Source organism: Eschscholzia californica, unplaced genomic scaffold (assembly GCF_041429995.1).
Source record: "Eschscholzia californica isolate CP2 unplaced genomic scaffold, dmEscCali1.0.p SCAF_5, whole genome shotgun sequence".
Lineage (NCBI taxonomy): Eukaryota > Viridiplantae > Streptophyta > Magnoliopsida > Ranunculales > Papaveraceae > Eschscholzia > Eschscholzia californica.
In genome coordinates this window covers 9,001,463-9,018,741 of record NW_028238472.1, presented here as the reverse complement: position 1 = coordinate 9,018,741, position 17,279 = coordinate 9,001,463, and the positions used below count along the sequence as shown (strand labels likewise).

The 17,279-nt window shown below is 35.9% G+C and overlaps 1 protein-coding gene and 1 long non-coding RNA gene across 3 annotated transcripts; one reads left to right on the top strand and one right to left on the bottom strand.

The window, feature by feature from the left end:
* Nucleotides 1-935: 935 nt before the first annotated feature.
* LOC147536840 (bax inhibitor 1-like) lies at nt 936-16,806 on the bottom strand. 2 transcript variants are annotated; one of them, XM_086638750.1, is made up of 7 exons: nt 2,947-3,203; nt 2,219-2,405; nt 1,843-1,986; nt 1,661-1,752; nt 1,397-1,586; nt 1,145-1,300; nt 936-1,051 (listed from the first exon to the last, which is right to left on the bottom strand). In XM_086638750.1, exons 2-7 carry the CDS (start codon nt 2,387-2,389, stop codon nt 986-988), a joined length of 819 nt encoding a protein of 272 aa, XP_086494876.1. In that variant the 5' UTR covers nt 2,390-2,405; nt 2,947-3,203; the 3' UTR covers nt 936-985. The 2 variants fall into 2 exon arrangements, with proteins under 2 accessions (XP_086494876.1, XP_086494877.1); XM_086638751.1 differs by lacking the exons at nt 2,219-2,405; nt 2,947-3,203 and adding an exon at nt 16,437-16,806.
* On the top strand, nt 10,936-12,396 carry LOC147536841 (uncharacterized). Its single transcript, XR_015224828.1, has 2 exons — nt 10,936-11,378; nt 11,885-12,396. It is a non-coding gene; the product is annotated as an uncharacterized LOC147536841 (long non-coding RNA).
* Nucleotides 16,807-17,279: the final 473 nt, after the last annotated feature.

The window sequence follows — 17,279 nt, the reverse complement described above, 5'->3', positions numbered from 1 at the left end:
TCGGGGAACGGACCTAGAACTTACCAGAAAGTCGTAGCTAACCCCACTCTTGACTTTGACCAGGCCATTTGGCGGAAGTCATACGTTACTTTTTTTTTTTTTTTTCGATGAAAAAGTTATAAGTTACTTTTTTTTTTCGATGAAGGAAGTCATACGTTACTTGCGAGATGCCTACCGTTAATTGTACCACGTAGGCCTCATTTTGGATCTGTGCGGACAGTGCGGTTCTATTTTTATGGTGGTACGTGGAGTAATGCCGGGCATTGGATGAAATATAACACATCTTTTCTGTGAGATACACCTTTTTTACCCAAAAATTAAGCGTTTGTAAAACTACTAGTGAAGGAAAACTTCATTTTCACCCAAAAATTAAGCAAAAGAAAATCAAGAGTTCTTTTTTTTTTCTTTTTTGTTGAACACAAGAGTTCTTTTTTTTGAGAGGTTTGAAACAGATGAGCACCTCTATTTTGCATATTGACAATTTTTTTTGTTGAACTACATATTGACAAATTAAATAGAGAAAAAGAGGTTTGTTGAATTATTCTTCTCCTCTTGTAACGAGTTAAATATTGTTGACCAATATTAGAAAATAAGTATATATAAGCAAACAAAGGAGATTCAATCTTTTATTTTTTTTTTATATAGGAAACATATCTATATAACAAATGACATAAGTTTTGGTGTCATGTCATAACTTTGATTTATAAATCTCGATCGTCTAATTTTCTTTTGTAAATCACGACCCTTCATTTTAAAAAGGCTTTGAAATGATAGTTATTTAACCGTCAAAATAACTATTTTTCTCTCTTTTCTCCCTTCAAACAACTCAATATAATAGAAGTTATTATTTTAAATTAATTTTTATTACTTCAATTTTTGTATAAGACCAAAATATTTGATAATTTTGTATAACATAAATATAAAAATTTCCGTGCACTATCATCAATCCATACATTTTCTTCATATCCAAAAGAGATTTCAATTCTCAATTCTTCCTCTTATTCTTCTTATTCTTCTTATTTTTCTTATTCTCCGACGAATTTTTGAAGAACTGCAATTCCAGATAGAATATTTCAACTTAACCATTTATAAACATCACAATTCACAACCATAAACAAGATTATGAAAATGTGTTCATGCTCACCATGATTATTAATATTCGGACAAACACAACACCAAAATCGGTGAAAAGACCAAGGGCGTGGTTAACATAGTCGAGATCTCCACTATGAGCTTTCTCTATGATTTCTTGAGTAACCACAACCATGTACCTAAGAAACACTAATAACCAGAAGCACAACTGCAACAACGATATAAAAGTTAATTTCCATAAACACCCACGAAGTTTCGGAGGAAAGTAGTAATTTAGTATTAAATCCTGTATTTCTCTTCGTACCGCGAACTTTAACATAGCAGCCGAACTCCCAAAGACGGAGGAAGCAAATTGGAAGCAAAGAAGAATTGATACACCTGCAGAATGTAAGCCTATGGGGTATTGGTGGTATTCGGGTTGTCTAGCTGACATGCGTGTTCCTGTAAAAATACCAAAGGCCATCGCTGTACCCAGATATGTGCTCACCAGTGTGCTGTATAAGGGCGGAACATCGAATCCATATAAGCGAAAATTCTAAAACCAGCAAAATTGAACAGATAAACAAACCTTGGATCCATGGAGATAGCGAAATGGATGAGAGGACCAATAGAAGCTCCTTGAAAAAATGCTGCTCCCATCAAGAGACTAACCTTCTTCTTCTGTTAAACCAACACATGAATAAATAAATACACATGAGAAACACAAACTAGTTAAAATCAGATTGTTTTATTAAATATAGAGAAAATTACCTCTACATGAGAAGGAGTAGTGGTTAACCAGATAATGCTTGCGAAACATGCTATTGTTGTTAATAAACCCCCAATGTTCCAAAGAATATGAATATATACACCTACTGCTGAAGCTAACAATGCACTGCACAATGACACATATACCTGCAAATATATGTGAAGACAACCAACATTAAATCCAAAAGTTCATCTTTCAAGCAGAATCATAAAAGACATGTAGACCGTTTATTGTACCACGTAGGCTTTTTAGAGAGCCTGAAACTCAAGTGCCTCGAACCCCTGACCTCGAGGATAGTGAAGCAAGAACTTCACCACTCGGCCTAGGGGTCTTTGGCAAGTGATACGTTAGTTACGACATGTAGACCGTTTATTGTACCACGTAGGCCTTGTGTTTGAATCTGTGCGGTTCTCTTTTTACGGTGGTATATGGATTAACGCTGGCCATTAGATAAAAAGTACACATCTTTCCTCGAGATCCATCCAATGATTTCATACACCCGTCAACAGATGTTACTTTGAATGGTGCGGTGATTAAGTTCGTTTCCATTTTTTAGGTCTCCCATCTGAAACATATATTCATAGTACTTAAAATATGTACACAGTGAATGATAGAAATAAAGACAACTGAATAATAAGCCATGTAAACCTAAAACTTCATTTTTACCCAAATATTAAGCAAGAATAATCTAGAATAAGAGTTTATTTTGGGAGGTTTTAAAGAGATGCACAACTCTATTTTGCATATCTCCTCGGTGAAAAAAAAAACTCTATTTTGTATGTTGACAATATAGAGAAAGAAGAGAGTCATTAAAAAAAAAAAGACAATAGAGAGAGAGAGAGAGAGAGAGAAAAATCCCTCTCTCAGTGAAATAAAGGCAACTGAATAATAAGCTGTAAACCTAAAACTTCATTTTTACCCAAAAATTAAGCAAGAATAATCTAGAATCAAGAGTTTATTTTGGGAGGATTTAAAGAGATGCACAACTCTATTTTGCATATCTCCTCGGTGAAAAAAAATCTCAGTTACTATCGGGACAAGTCTAGGCAAAATAGATTATGGAAGAAAATAATTACATAAATTGGAAGAAGAAGAAGAAGAATTACCAGTTTGAGATGATTTTGAACAAGTGGTGAAATCTAACGGAAATTTTTGAGATTATCTGATGATCTCCATCGGTTTCCGGTAGACGATTGACCATCTTATAATACGAAGAGAACGAATCCATAACTTCTTGTTCTGTTGGAAAGAATTGTTATACAAAGAACGAGTAGAGAAAGGCCGGCCTAGAGAAACTAGTTTCAGAGTAGCCCTTCTTTTCTCAAAGAAAAATGAAACTCGAGAACCTAGTTTCAGCATACCCACTAAGTTTTCTTTTTTTTTTTGTTTTTATTATAAAAGGACCACACAGTTTCGGAGTACTTATAACTCTTTTTTTTTTTTTTTTTATTATAAAAGGACCGCACAGTTTCGGAGTACTTATTATAACTCTGGACTGCCCTTTCAAGTTTCAACAAAAAAAGTCTAGGTTCAAGAAAAAAAAACCAAAAGAGAAATGCTATATCGTGCGACACTTTTAGACCTACACGGTAGCAACCCAATAGCAGTGTGCCGCGTGGATGGAAATCACTTTTCACGTTGAATTTTCAAACTTTCACTTTTAGCCCGTCAAAGTCATACGTTTCAACTTAAGTCCCTGCACGAGTGTTAATCTGGACCGTTGTTTCTTTTAACGGTCCAGATCTAAAAGAAACCAAACGCCTCACCCTAATCGACAAAACTCACTTCTTCTCCCTCTCTTTCTCTCTCTAAAAAACCATGAAAAGGTACTGTCACGAATTGTTTTAACCAGTATGAGTCACATATTTTGTTCTCAATTGAAAAAAATTCATGATCAAGGATCTACTTCCATTTTTTTTGTTGAAAAAGATCTACTTCCATTAATCAATGTGAAAACCCCTAAATGTGACCAAAGCTTCAAATTTGGGTCAGAAAGCAATTACTGCACTTTAACTTCTATGATAAGCACATATCAAGGGAGAAAATGAACTTGATTAGTTGTGGCTGAACAGTTTGCAGTCAATTAATGAGAAGCAGGTCATTAATTTTGATGAGTCTGGATAATTTTGAAGAGTAGTGGTTTTGGAGTTTGAATGAAGTGAGATTTTCATGTCTACTGGCCTTTTCTTTTCTTATATAACATTAATCAATTTATTTGTGAAATCACTTGTGTGTGATCATCTTCATTTCAACTTTTGAGGATTTTTCCATCGTTTTTAGAGAGAGAAAGAGAGTGAGAGGAAGTAAGTTCTGTCGATGTGGGTGGGAGATTTGTTTTAGATCTGGACCGTTAAAAGAAACAACGGTCCAGATTAACACTCGTGCAGGGACTTAAGTTGAAACGTATGACTTTGACGGGATAAAGGTGAAATTTTGAAAATTCAACGTGATTTCCATCCACGCGGCACTCTGCTATTGGGTCACTATCGTGTAGGTCTAAAAGTGTCCCACGGTATAGCATTTCTCAAAACAAAAAAAGTCTAGACTACCCGTCCGCCTGTTGAACCGTGCTGCCAGATGGAGAAAAAGACAAATCATTCAAGTCTCTTACCCTTGGTGTGTAGTTAGGAGAGAGAAGAAATTTTCTCACTTCTAACGTGGATGATGGAAAAAGATGCCGTGAGTTGAGTTGAGAAAAGGGCACTCAAGTTATTTATATTTTCATTCACACCCATGGAACAATAGACTTGTTTTATGTTGCAAATAGACTTATTTCTTTGTCATATTTTATTTCTTTGTCATATTTTGGCCGCGGTTCGGCTTACCTCCACCACCACAGTATTTTCACTTCAACCACCACCACCGCACCTCAACCACTATCTTACCTCCACCACCACGGTACTTTCACCTCAACCACCACCACCACCACCACCACCGCACCTCAACCACCACCATTGCACGTCAATAACCATGGTGTATCAACCACCACGACCATTTGTATCTCCACCACCATTGTGCCTCTACCACGACCACCATTATACATCTACCACCACTATCCCATACCTCCATCGTAACCCCACCACTATACCTCAATCACTGTCGTTGATGTAGATTGTTGCGGAAGCGTAAAAGTAATGGAATCCACCATTGTTAATAAACTAAACTAACGAAATAAAACTGATAAAATAACGATAAACAATAAACTTGATTAATAATAAACTTGGTTGATAATATTCTCTAATCTGAATAATAAGGACAGACTTGACTTCCTTTTATAGGAACTTAGAAACTTCTAGATAGACTCAAATTAGAATTCCTAAATATCAAAGATACTCAAACATAGAAACTTTTAAACCTAGACTTAGTAGGAAATACTAAAACATGGAAACTCCTAAACTCTAACCCTAATGGGCTCGGGCATGAGGCCCTCTAACTAGTTCGGCCGTGAGGCCCATCTTGATGGTCTCCATCATACTCCCCGACCGAGAACGAACTTGCTCTCAAGTGAGACTGAACAATGCAATCCTCAATTCCCACTTCGAGCGAATGGTGCATTGGGGTCGAAGAACACCCACTTGGACGAAATCACTAGCTTCAATCTCATAGTGCAAAGAATCTTGCAAAAATAAATGTAGGAAAGAAACTTCCAACAAATTGCAACATCTCCCGTCATCTTTTAATTTGATGAAGAAGACCACAAACACCACATAATATTTTATGGAAAAATCAACCTTGGATTTCTCCACTTGAAAGACCTTCCCACGTTCATCTTCGTGTTGCTTATAAACCAAACTCAAATATGGCTTAATCAAATCTAAACTAGAACGAACTGACTTTTCAAGCTAAAAGAGGATAATTCACTTTCTTCTTTTTCCTCGGTCATTGAGAAAATTTTGTTCTTTTTGTCAAGAACTTCTTCTTCAATACCATCGCACACGGTGACCGAAGTAACATTCGAGAACTGTCTACTTGATTCAATCTTTGTCTCCACATATGAAAAATATTCCTCAAGGATTCTAATAGGACCACCCGCTAGAACAACATTACTAACATTGTTGTCATCCTTCTTAGAATTTTGCAAACACTTCTCAACTGTCTCCATACACTTCTTATAGAGATCCATGTTCACTTCCCCGAACCTAGCGCGGGTAATGTTGATATAAAAATCAACACCCGCGCAGAAAGAATCAATCTCAATTGTGGTTTGGGTAGTTGACGATAGCGTCCGTTTCGCCCTCTCACAAGTTCTCAATCTTCTTAAAGCGATATGATTTCCGCTTATATCTTTCTTATGCCTCCTCTTTAACTCCTGTACAAAGTGAATCACCATCTTGTTATCAAAAGTTTCTTCTCCGAGATGGTTATCTCTAGTAATTGTTGTCACTTCGAAAATACATTCTTCAAAGGTGGGATGAGGGACATCAAAAGTACCACTACCAAGATCAAAGATCAAAACATTATTTTTGCCAACACTTGATACTTTTTTATCAAGACCATAAGCAATAGCAACAGTTATGGGTTCATTGAGAATATGAAAGATGCTTGCTGGTCTTAATGTATTGCTGGTGTGGTTTTTGGTCTTAATGAATTGAGAATAATTGAAATAAGTAGGGACAGTTGCAACGGCATTCTTCACTGATCTATCAAGGAATGCCTTTACAATTTCACCCATCTCAACTATTGACAAAATCTCCTCAACTGCATATTGCGTCTTTTCATCTTTATGGTAGACGGCAATCGTCGGTTTTTCACGAGGTCTAGGAATAACTTTAAACGACCATAATTTCATGTCGCTCTGGACTGAAGGATCACAGAATCTGCTCCCACTCAAACGTGTCGCATCGAAGACAGTGTTGATAGGGTTCATGGTAACTTGATGTTTAGCAGCATCACCGATCAAACGTTCAGTATCAGTAAAAACAACATAAGAAGGAGTCATTCGATTTATGTCGCATACAGAACCCACGAAAAGCTTTGGAAAATTTGCATCTACTCCCTCGTTAATTCTCTTTTTCCTGTCTAAAAGTATTGCGAGTATCGGACGCATATTAGTTGTGTTAATCTCAAGCAAATAATGAAGTTCAGATAACAACCACATCCGGCTATCCTCATTGTCCTCATCAACTGCCCCAAATGCCAAAGGAAACATATTACCATCACGATCTTCAACGTGACAAATGACAGCTCCTTCAGGTATAGAATTTGATGGAAGAACATTACCCACCATTAGATTAGTTCCTTCCCACAATACAGGAACTGACTTGTATACATACCTTCAGCAGCAACAAAAAGTTCATTCTGTTTTTTGTATTGAAAAGGGCAATGGAAAGTACCATTGGCAAGTGGTGGTGCATCACGACCTGAATAATGAATGATATTGGTCACGAGACCTTTCGGGTAACCGTTTCGTTCACCGAAGTCGAGACTTCTGAATCTAGCAGGACCTTTTCGCTGATTAGTATTGGATTTGAAGACAACCCCAGCTCCTTTACGTTGTACACAGATAACTCTACCCATCTCTACTCTAGGGTTAGGGTTTGTTTGAGTATCAAGAGTCGAAACCAATGACGACACGGATTTAGACGGGAGTATTTTATGATTTGAAACAAAAAACTCTTTTCCTGGAATCATATACGGATTAATTGAATTGTCTGGGCTCGTGTCTTTCAATGAAATTTCTTCTTCTTTGTTCTTCTTAACGAACTTTTCTCTCTCCGTAGTAGAAAAACTAACACTTTTTTTATCAGGAACCTCATCTTCAACGATCATGGTGGTCGAAGAAATATTTAATAAAATTATGTTCGATTCAATTCGAGATTCTTCATAAGATAGGTATTCATTCGAGGGCAGAAAAGCAAACTTGAAGATATGTTTCATTTGATCCCAATCGTCTATGAACTCTCTTCCTTGATTAACGAGTCTCCATTGCATCTCGTTGTATTTTTCATAGACTCTTGTAGACAAGTGTTGTTCAAGAATAAAACCCTTATCTTCATCACGAACCTCTTGGTTTATAAACAAATCCTCCATCTGTTGAATCCAAAAATCTATATGATATTGACAATCAAACATAGGGATTTTAGAAACGACATTAATTTTGTTTTGATCTTTTCGATCAACGTAGAGTTGTTGTGCATCTCTAAATGGATCCCAACCTAAACGCGGAAGATTTTTCCAACATTCAAGATGAGAAGTATCTAAAAAAAATTTATCTGTTCCCAGATTCTTGAAGCTCTGAATACCAGCTGATGTAGATTGTTGCGGAAGCGTAAAAGTAATGGAATCCACCATTGTTAATAAACTAAACTAACGAAATAAAACTGATAAAATAACGATAAACAATAAACTTGATTAATAATAAACTTGGTTGATAATATTCTCTAATCTGAATAATAAGGACAGACTTGACTTCCTTTTATAGGAACTTAGAAACTTCTAGATAGACTCAAATTAGAATTCCTAAATATCAAAGATACTCAAACATAGAAACTTTTAAACCTAGACTTAGTAGGAAATACTAAAACATGGAAACTCCTAAACTCTAACCCTAATGGGCTCGGGCATGAGGCCCTCTAACTAGTTCGGCCGTGAGGCCCATCTTGATGGTCTCCATCAGTCGTACCTCCACCAACACCAACACCATCCCCATATATCTGTCACCACCATTGCATACCTCCACCACCACCATGATACCTCCTCCACCACCACTGCCGCCACCAATATCGAACCTGTACCACCACTGTTTCCTTACCACCGTCCCTACACTAAACCACCACACATCACAACTACTACCGCTTCCATCACAATACTTCAAAGGATCCAATCTAAGTTTATGACTTTTTTATTCAAAGGATCTAAACATACTTATGATAATTTTTTACTTTTTTGAAGTAGAAGAACTTATACTACAAATAAAAGTATTTATACTTTCGGTTGCCAAACGACACCTTAGTTCAAAAAGTCGTGGTTTATTTTAAGCAAGAAAAACCAATTTTCTTCAAAAAGCAGAACCCATGATTTCATAATTTTATAGTTACTTTGTAAAAAGATTAAAAAAAAAAATACTTCTGTTATTTTTTATCATGACATTCACTACCACTTCTGCACTACAATCACTCCACCACCTCTTTCAGAAGAACATCTCTTTCAGTCCGAAATGATACTTCTTTCATAAATTGCTTCTACCCAAATTTAATCCCATGATCTCGTGGAATTAATAGGAATGGACTTAAGTACTTAAAAGGAAGTGTCCAACTAACGTTGTGTTGAACTAATAAGGGAGATTTGCTGTTTGGACCCCCTTTCGTATAATTGACTTGCTGTTTGGACTCCCTTTTTCCAGTGTTGCACTTTGGACTCCCTTTTGACGGAATCATCCGGGAATATTCCGTCTTTAAAGTTATATTTTAAATAATTCCTAGTTTACCCTCATATAATTAATATTGCACTTTGGACCCCTAATTTATTTAACTCATCTTCTTCTTCTATCTTTAACTCAACTTCTTCCTCACAAACCCTAATCACTTAATCACTCGAATATTTTTCTTCGAGGTAGTTAATTTGATCGGAGTACTTATTTTTTTTAGAAAATAAGGAATTAATTTTGTGTAGAGAGAGAAGGAGAATGAAGCTTTAGAGGTTAATCTCAAGTTGTTGAGTAGAGAGAGAAAGTTGGTGGTAAAGATCTCTCCAAAACTTCTTCACACTTTGATAGATGAAAAACCAGATCTAAAAAAACAAATGGGATGAATGACTGGTATTTTTCATACTTTTGATTGTCACAATATTCTCAAAGTTAACGGTGAAATTGGTCGGATGAATCAGACCCGGGAAGAAAACAATGGTACAAGAGTTTATAAGACCAACCTCTCTGAACAGAGGGAAAGAACAAATAAATTGAGTTTGACTGAGTTGGCTAACTATTTTCACCTACCGAAGGATACTGCTTCTAAGCAACTAAGATATGCAGAAAAAATGGAATGAGGCGATGGCCTTATCCAAAGGTAACAAGCATAATAAAAAAGATTAATGAGTTCGAGAAACGGCTAAGCGAGGAAGATGAAGAAACAAGTGCATATACCCATGCTGAAATTGAGAATCTCAAACAAGAAATTGGTAAGCTTTACTCAGTTAACAAAGAGAGGCAAAATGGTGACAGTGGAATTCGAGGCACTGAATAGCCATATTGGTAAATACCCTGCTGCAAGCCTGCAAAAGTAGTCTGATTTTCAGATTATCATGTTTTCTCTAGTTTTATAGCATGGGAGAGAGAAAAACTTCCTATTGATGAGATTTAAATGATGAAACCTTGAGGGTTCTGCTTTACTATTTGGATATGAAGATTTCTATCTTCAACTTTGGTTATTTATATTATATTAATGTGTTTCATTGAGATATTACATGTGTATTATGTGAAAAAAAAAAACTGTTATTAGAAGAGGGTAAAATAGTATTTTCCTCTCTTGAATTGTTATATTTAACTTGTAATTTGAAAAAGGGAGTCCAAACAGCAAGTTAATTATATGAAAGGGGGTCCAAACAGCAAATCTCCCAACTAATAACAATTCTCCAACTTCTTAAATCTCAGTCATTGGTATTGCAAAGAAGTGGAGCTTATTTTAATTATTTAATTCCTTCAATTTTAGCCCTTGATAGTTTTTCAATGGGTGTGATTGAAAATCTAAATAAGAACCTTTTTCAACTAATGGCATTTTTTCCAGTCATCCATGTTGGGAGAGAAAAAGTTATTTCTCTCTCTTAACACACAGCAAGTGCAAGAGACTTAACCGGAATTATTTTTGTCTTTTTCTCCATGTGGCATGCCCGGTTCAACAGGCGGACAGGCGGTCCCTCTTCACCGGGCTGTCTAGAGTTATTGTTGATTAATAAAAGAGTACAAAAATGATGCTATGCCCGGCCTGAATCCCGGCCGGAATCCCGGCCGGGTGAGTTGGCGCTCCAGCCGGGCATAGCTGCTGACATGGAACGGTGAGCTGATGGGATTTGAATAGAATTCCTGATTTAGTCCCTCTATCTTTCGTTGTTTTGAGATAAGGCCACTTACAAAAACTCAAAATCTAAGCTCACTTTCTTTCATCAGAAACCATTCGACCAAAAGCTAGGGCAAAACTTTTACCCGAGTTCTTCGTTCCAGTCATTCATGCTCGAATTTGGGAGGAATTTCAACTCGATTCGTAGAGGAAAGCTAGATAGGGTTCTTCGTTCCATACCTTAAAACATCAACAACAATATTTGAACCCCATTTTTGCTTCAAAGTTTGGTCAGAACACATCTCTCCGACCAAAATCTAGGGTTTTTCGTTCCAAACATCAACTAGAAGGGTTTTCGTGGTTTTTTTTGTGGTTCAAATCAGATCGAGGTAAGGGTTTTTTTGGTTTTCATATCGACCAAAAGCTAGGGTTCTCTCTTACCTCTTTATTTTTGAAGCTCGGTTTTGGGGGTTTTGGGGGGTTTGAAGCTCGGTTTTTGGGAAGGTTTGGCCGGAAATCGTCACCAACTAGAGCTTCATTGTTTACAGGTGAGTAAGGTTCAAAGATTAGATGTTCAATGTGATGAATTTGAGAGAAATTACCCTAATTATATGTTTGAAGTGTTCTGAAAATCTGTGAAATTAAAAAAGTATAGGGTATTGTTACTAAACTAAATCCTTCAATTTAAATTTAAAAAAATAATATGCATCATCACTAATAGGTTGAAAATTTGGTATTTTCTGATTTACTTTTATGGATTCATGCTCACTATCTATTGTATATGGAATAATGAAAATGCAATGATTTGTATGTTATAATACTGATTCTCATCAGTTTAACTTGCTAACCATTTAGTCTTTGATTTGTATGTTATAGTACTGAATTTGATAGTCTGAAATTGGTGTAATTAGTCTAAAATTGGTCCAAGTAGTATGTAATAGGGTCTAATTAGTCTGAAATTGAGTAACGATGTTGCTTAGATTGTTTTGATGTTTTCTATTAGTTCATCTTCCCCGCATGACATATGGAGTAATGATGTTGTTTTTTGCTGCAGGTTTTTGTTGGGAATAGCATCCATTGGACTTCTATAGTATTAAACTAGAAAAGGGAGCCGCCTATAGAGCCATTCAGTTGGCGAGGAGAGAATGACAAATTTTGTCGGAGACAAAGGTTGTGGCATTCCTAATATATGTCACGCCTATACTTAAACCTCGATAATAATTGTTGAACATGAACACAACTAGGGGAGCTTCTTCTTTGATTTGTAGCTCCTTTCAATCGGTTCCATGACGATGGCAGCTTGAGAGACTAAGAGGGATGAAAATGATGGCAACTTGAGAGAGGGATGATGCTGGTTTGCTTATAAATGTGAAGTGGTCGACAAGATTTAGTTTCTTAATGTTTTTAATGTTCGTTTGCTTAAAAATGTGATAAGATCCCCTAGTTTGAACAATAGTTTGTTCTTTTGTATTAATTTGATTATGAATGTAGTTAATGTCGTAAGATATCTTACTGTGATCCAACTTTTATTTTGATGGTTTCTTATGATAATTCTTTTACAACCAATTGTTGCGATTTTCCTGATTTTGCGGCACTTTCTTTGAATTTCTTTACTGCCATTCATGGAGTAACATGAAGATTAGATGCAGAACTATCTGTTTAGTGCGTTTTAACCTTGCATACAATGCCCTGAAAAACTTTACATTTTCCTCTTCCAATTTCTGCCATACTTTTGGAACGGACTGTTTCAATTAGAGCATGAATATTTTCAATTACAAGAACAAAGAGAATAACCAAATGCATGGGATTAAACCAAAGCAAGATTGGATATAAAAATACTCAAACAATGTCAAAGATTATATACACAAAAAAAGTAATAGACGAACTGCATTTCATAGGAATTTAATCATGATTCGTCTAAACTCATTTTCGTCTAAACTCACGTTCGTCTCAACTCATGTTCGTTTAAACATTAATAACTCGTTTCTACCAACATTAGCAACACCACGAATCTTAGGCCAGCAGTTTCTCAGTCCTACCACCACCAGCAACTTGACCAACCATGACTCTGCACCCACTTGGGACAATCTTCTTTGCTACTGATGGGAGCTTGATCCTGATAGCATAATCACATAGTAAGAAGTGAGGATATATCTTAAGTAAGCTAAGAATGATATAAACGAAAAACCTATTCTAGGAACTCTCAGGCTCTCAGCCTTAACTTGTACTGTTTACTGCTACGAGATTATCGAACATTTAGTTCAATCAAACACCTTATAGACGAAACAAAATCTGAAATCTCTTCCTTCTGAATACAATAATCAACAAGTCAAAATATTTTCTAATTACCATGTATGATATATCGATCATCTTAAATGGTTAGATTCTTTATTGCACATATGCTAGAAAAATTTCTAAGCTGTTATAATGGAAAAGAAAAAATAACTACCAACTTATATTTTCTAATTACCATCAAATCCTCCTTACCTTGTCAAATTGTACTTAAGCTAACTCAATATGTAAAACTAGGGTTTAATGTGGATAAGGCTAAACAGGAAAAACTTTGAGCTTCAAGTAAAGTTTGAAACAAAAATCAACAGTTTTCTATTCAAAAATGGAAACCAGTAATCTAAGTATCTAACCTAACATAATCACTAATCTAACATAAGTAAATAAATGAAGTATGACAACAAAATTTTCTAACAAAAGAGAGAGAGAGAACCTAGAAAAGAGGTAACAATTATATAGAGTGAGAGAGAGATAAAACCTTCCCAAAAATCCTTTTCGTTGGTGCCCTAGCTGAACTCTATCTGATGATAGAGAAAAGTGCAGTGCTTTTGGAACAGAAGAACCCTAGCTGAAGTCGTTGGGTGATGATTTGCGGCCAAAAGATCGGGTTGAAATTTCTCTTCAAATCCGAGCTGATGTTTGGAACGAAGAACCCTAGCTTCTGTTGGAAGAACCCTATCTAGCTTTACTCTACAAATGGAGTTGAAAGTCCTCCCAAATTCGAGCATGAATGGCTGGAACTCAGGGTAAAAATTTTGCCCTAGCTTTTGGTCGAATGGTTTCTGATGAAAGAAAGTGCTTAGATTTTGAGTTTTTGTAAGTGGCCTTATCTCAAAACAACGAAAAATGGAGGGACTAAATCAGGAATAATATTCAAAACCCATCAGCTCACTGTTCCATGTCCGCAGTTATGCCCGGCTGGAGCGCCAACTCACCCGGCCGGGATTCAGCCGGACATAGCATCATTTTTTAAAAGAGTATGACTACCAAGCCGGCCACTTTTAAACCCCCACTTGAACGAAAAACTCTTGTTTCTCTCTCCTCTCACCTATGACGTCACTTGGAGAGAGAAACAAGAGTTCTCTCTAGACGGTTCAAGTGGGGGTTTAAAAGTGGCGGGCCGGGTAGAGTTTTTGTTAATAAATTAGAAGACCTTCTCTTTTGGGAATCATCATGTTCTTCCCCAACCTTAACATCTCTCAAAGTCTTCTCAACTGGCTCCATATTCAAGTCCTCAAATCCAGCACAGGTAAGGTGGGATAAAATTCAACACCTTCACACTGAGAACAGTCTCAATTGTGGGTTAGGCAGACGAATTAGTTGAAGCAGAACCCGTGCAGCCAAAGTAGGATTCGGATCGGGAAATGGTGAATTGGTTCATTCTTTCTCCGTCTCAAAGAACCCATTTACCTTACTATCGGGAACTTCTCCTTCATCAATGGTGGTCAAGAAAATATATGACGATTGCTGTCTAGAATCAATTTGTACCTCGACATAATACAAAAAAGAAGGAAAGCATATCGAAAAATAGTTTTCACGTGACTCCAATCATCAATGAATGATTTTCCTTGATCATCGAGTCTCCACGGCGTCTCGTTGAATTTGTCATAGACTCTTCTAGACAAGTTGGTGTTCAATGACAAAAATCTTATCCTCGTCATGAACATCTTGGTTTATGAACCAATCTTCCATCTTTTGAATCAAAAAATTCATATATTATTGACCATCAAATAGAGAAACTTTTCGATCAACATAGGATTGTTGTGAATCTCAAAAGGAATCCCAACATAAACGTGGAAAAAAATTTCAACATTCAAAATGAGATGTATCCATAAGAGCTATAATAAAATACTCTCTCAGTCCCAAAATGAATGACCTATTTTTTTTGGGTTGTCTCATTTTAGTGTTCCATTTTTAAAATTAAAGAAACAACTCTTCGATTTTCTTATAATATCCACTATTTTAAATTTAACGACAACTTAATTTAAAAGTAAGTTAAACTTTTTCGTTGTATTGTAAAAAAACTAACGAGAATACGGTTGGAAAAATCATGTTATTTTTAAAGTCAAACTCTAACTAATGATAGTTTCTTAAAAATTTAGATTTTCAAAATAAATCATTCATTTTGAGACGGAGGGAATAACAAAATAAATTGATAAAATAACAATAAAAGATATAAATTTTATTAAAAATAAACTCGATTGATAATATCCAAGATGTAAATAACAACGATATACTAAACTCCTTTTATAGAATTGTAGGTCTTATAGATCAACATAAACTAGGAAAGAGATAACTTATTGTATGGAGTTTTGACAAAATTCCCCTATAATTTATTTAGTTTAAAACTATTTCTTTGTATTTATTTTTGCAATTTAGAGTTAGATTTGAAGCATATTAGTAATTACATGTTGTATAAATATGAAAATACAATATTTATAAGTGCACAAAAAAAATTGTACTCGGAATAAGCCAGACTAGTCCGCCAGCCTAGCTCAGCCTCAGACTCAGACTTGGCCCCGAGTTAGACTTGGCCCTTGGCCGATCTCGAGTTGAACCCTAAACCTATGTAGTTGGTCTCGGTCGTCTCGGATGAAAATCTCAGGTCTCGACTCGGTCTCGGCCCTTTCCCGCGACAAGACTCGGCCGAGACACCCTATATTCTTTTGATTTCTTGCAAATTTTTTTTAAACTTCAACTTCTAATTGTATATTATTATTTATTGCCTTCTTAACTACTTATTATATTCCCAGACAATCTAAGATAAGTAGCCATACTATTATATAGATATTTTTAGGTCTTCTCCCTTGTACAAATTTCGAAAACTCTAGTAGATTAAAATACAGGATTTTTATTATGATAAAGATTTTGTTTATATGAATGATTGAAGTACTTTGATGTTTAAAGTGTAGAGAATTATGAGGTAATGAAGATTCAGGTAATTAAACTTACTTAGTACTTCTTGGCTATACATGTTGTCACGGCCGAATTCCTCGGTCCGTTTCGAGCCTTCGACGGGAGAATCCGAGACCAACTACATAGCCTAAACCCAACTTCGATGGTAGTCATATGACGATCTATGACAATTTATTAGGTTTTTCTCTTTTTGTAGAAAAATTTACTCAGTATTAGGTTATTGTGTTTACACTGAATCTCTGACACGAAGTAGGACATTCTCAATTCAATGGTAGTCGACTTCAAAAATTAAGGCACATAAGTCTCTCACCAATAATAGTCAAACGAATTGGTTTCATACACAAAAGAGTTGAACGAATTAGTAGTTTGACACATAAATTGGAAGAAGAATGAATAGTTACCCGTTTGAGATGATTTTGAACAAGCGGTGAAATCTGACCGAAATTCTTGAGAATATCTGATGATCTCCATCGGTTTCCGATAGACGATTGACCGTCATCATAATACGAAGAAGAGAATGACGACTCCATTATTTTTCTGTAGGAAAGGTTTGTGACTAAACCAAAGGTTAGGAATTAGGAACTCAGGAAGAAGGTATTTATAACAGGTACAGGACAAAGTAATTTCAGTCACTTTGAAAAGATTTGTAGATATTTGAAACTGAGAGGGTATTCACTATATAGGAAGGATTTTGGGAAGTGGACGGAAATTTCGACTGTAGTTTCTTGAGAAAGAATGGAGTATACTGTTCGGCGAACCGACCTAGAACTTACCAGAAAGTCGTAGCTAACCCCACTCTTGACTTGACCAGGCCTTTTGGCGGAAGTCATACGTACCGTTGATTGTACCACGTAGCCCTCATTTTGGGTCTGTGCGGTTCTATTTTTATGGTGGTATGTGGAGTAATGCTGGCCATTGGATGAAAAATAACACATCTTTCCTCGAGATCTATACTATGATTTCATACACCTTTCTGACCCAAAAATTAAGCGTTTGCAAAACTAATAGTGAAGGAAAACTTTATTTTTACCCAAAAATTAAGCAAAAGAAAAGTCCAGTCTAGAATCCAAGAGTTTTTTTTTTGAGAGCGGTTTGAAAGAGATGCACAACTCTATTTTGCTATATTGACAATTTAGAGAGAGAAAAAGAAGTTGGTTGAATTGTTCTCCTCTTGTAGTGGAGGTAAATCCAGTTCCAATTAGTTTTTTTTTTTTGCAATGATAAGCAGGCTAAAGGCGTCAGGC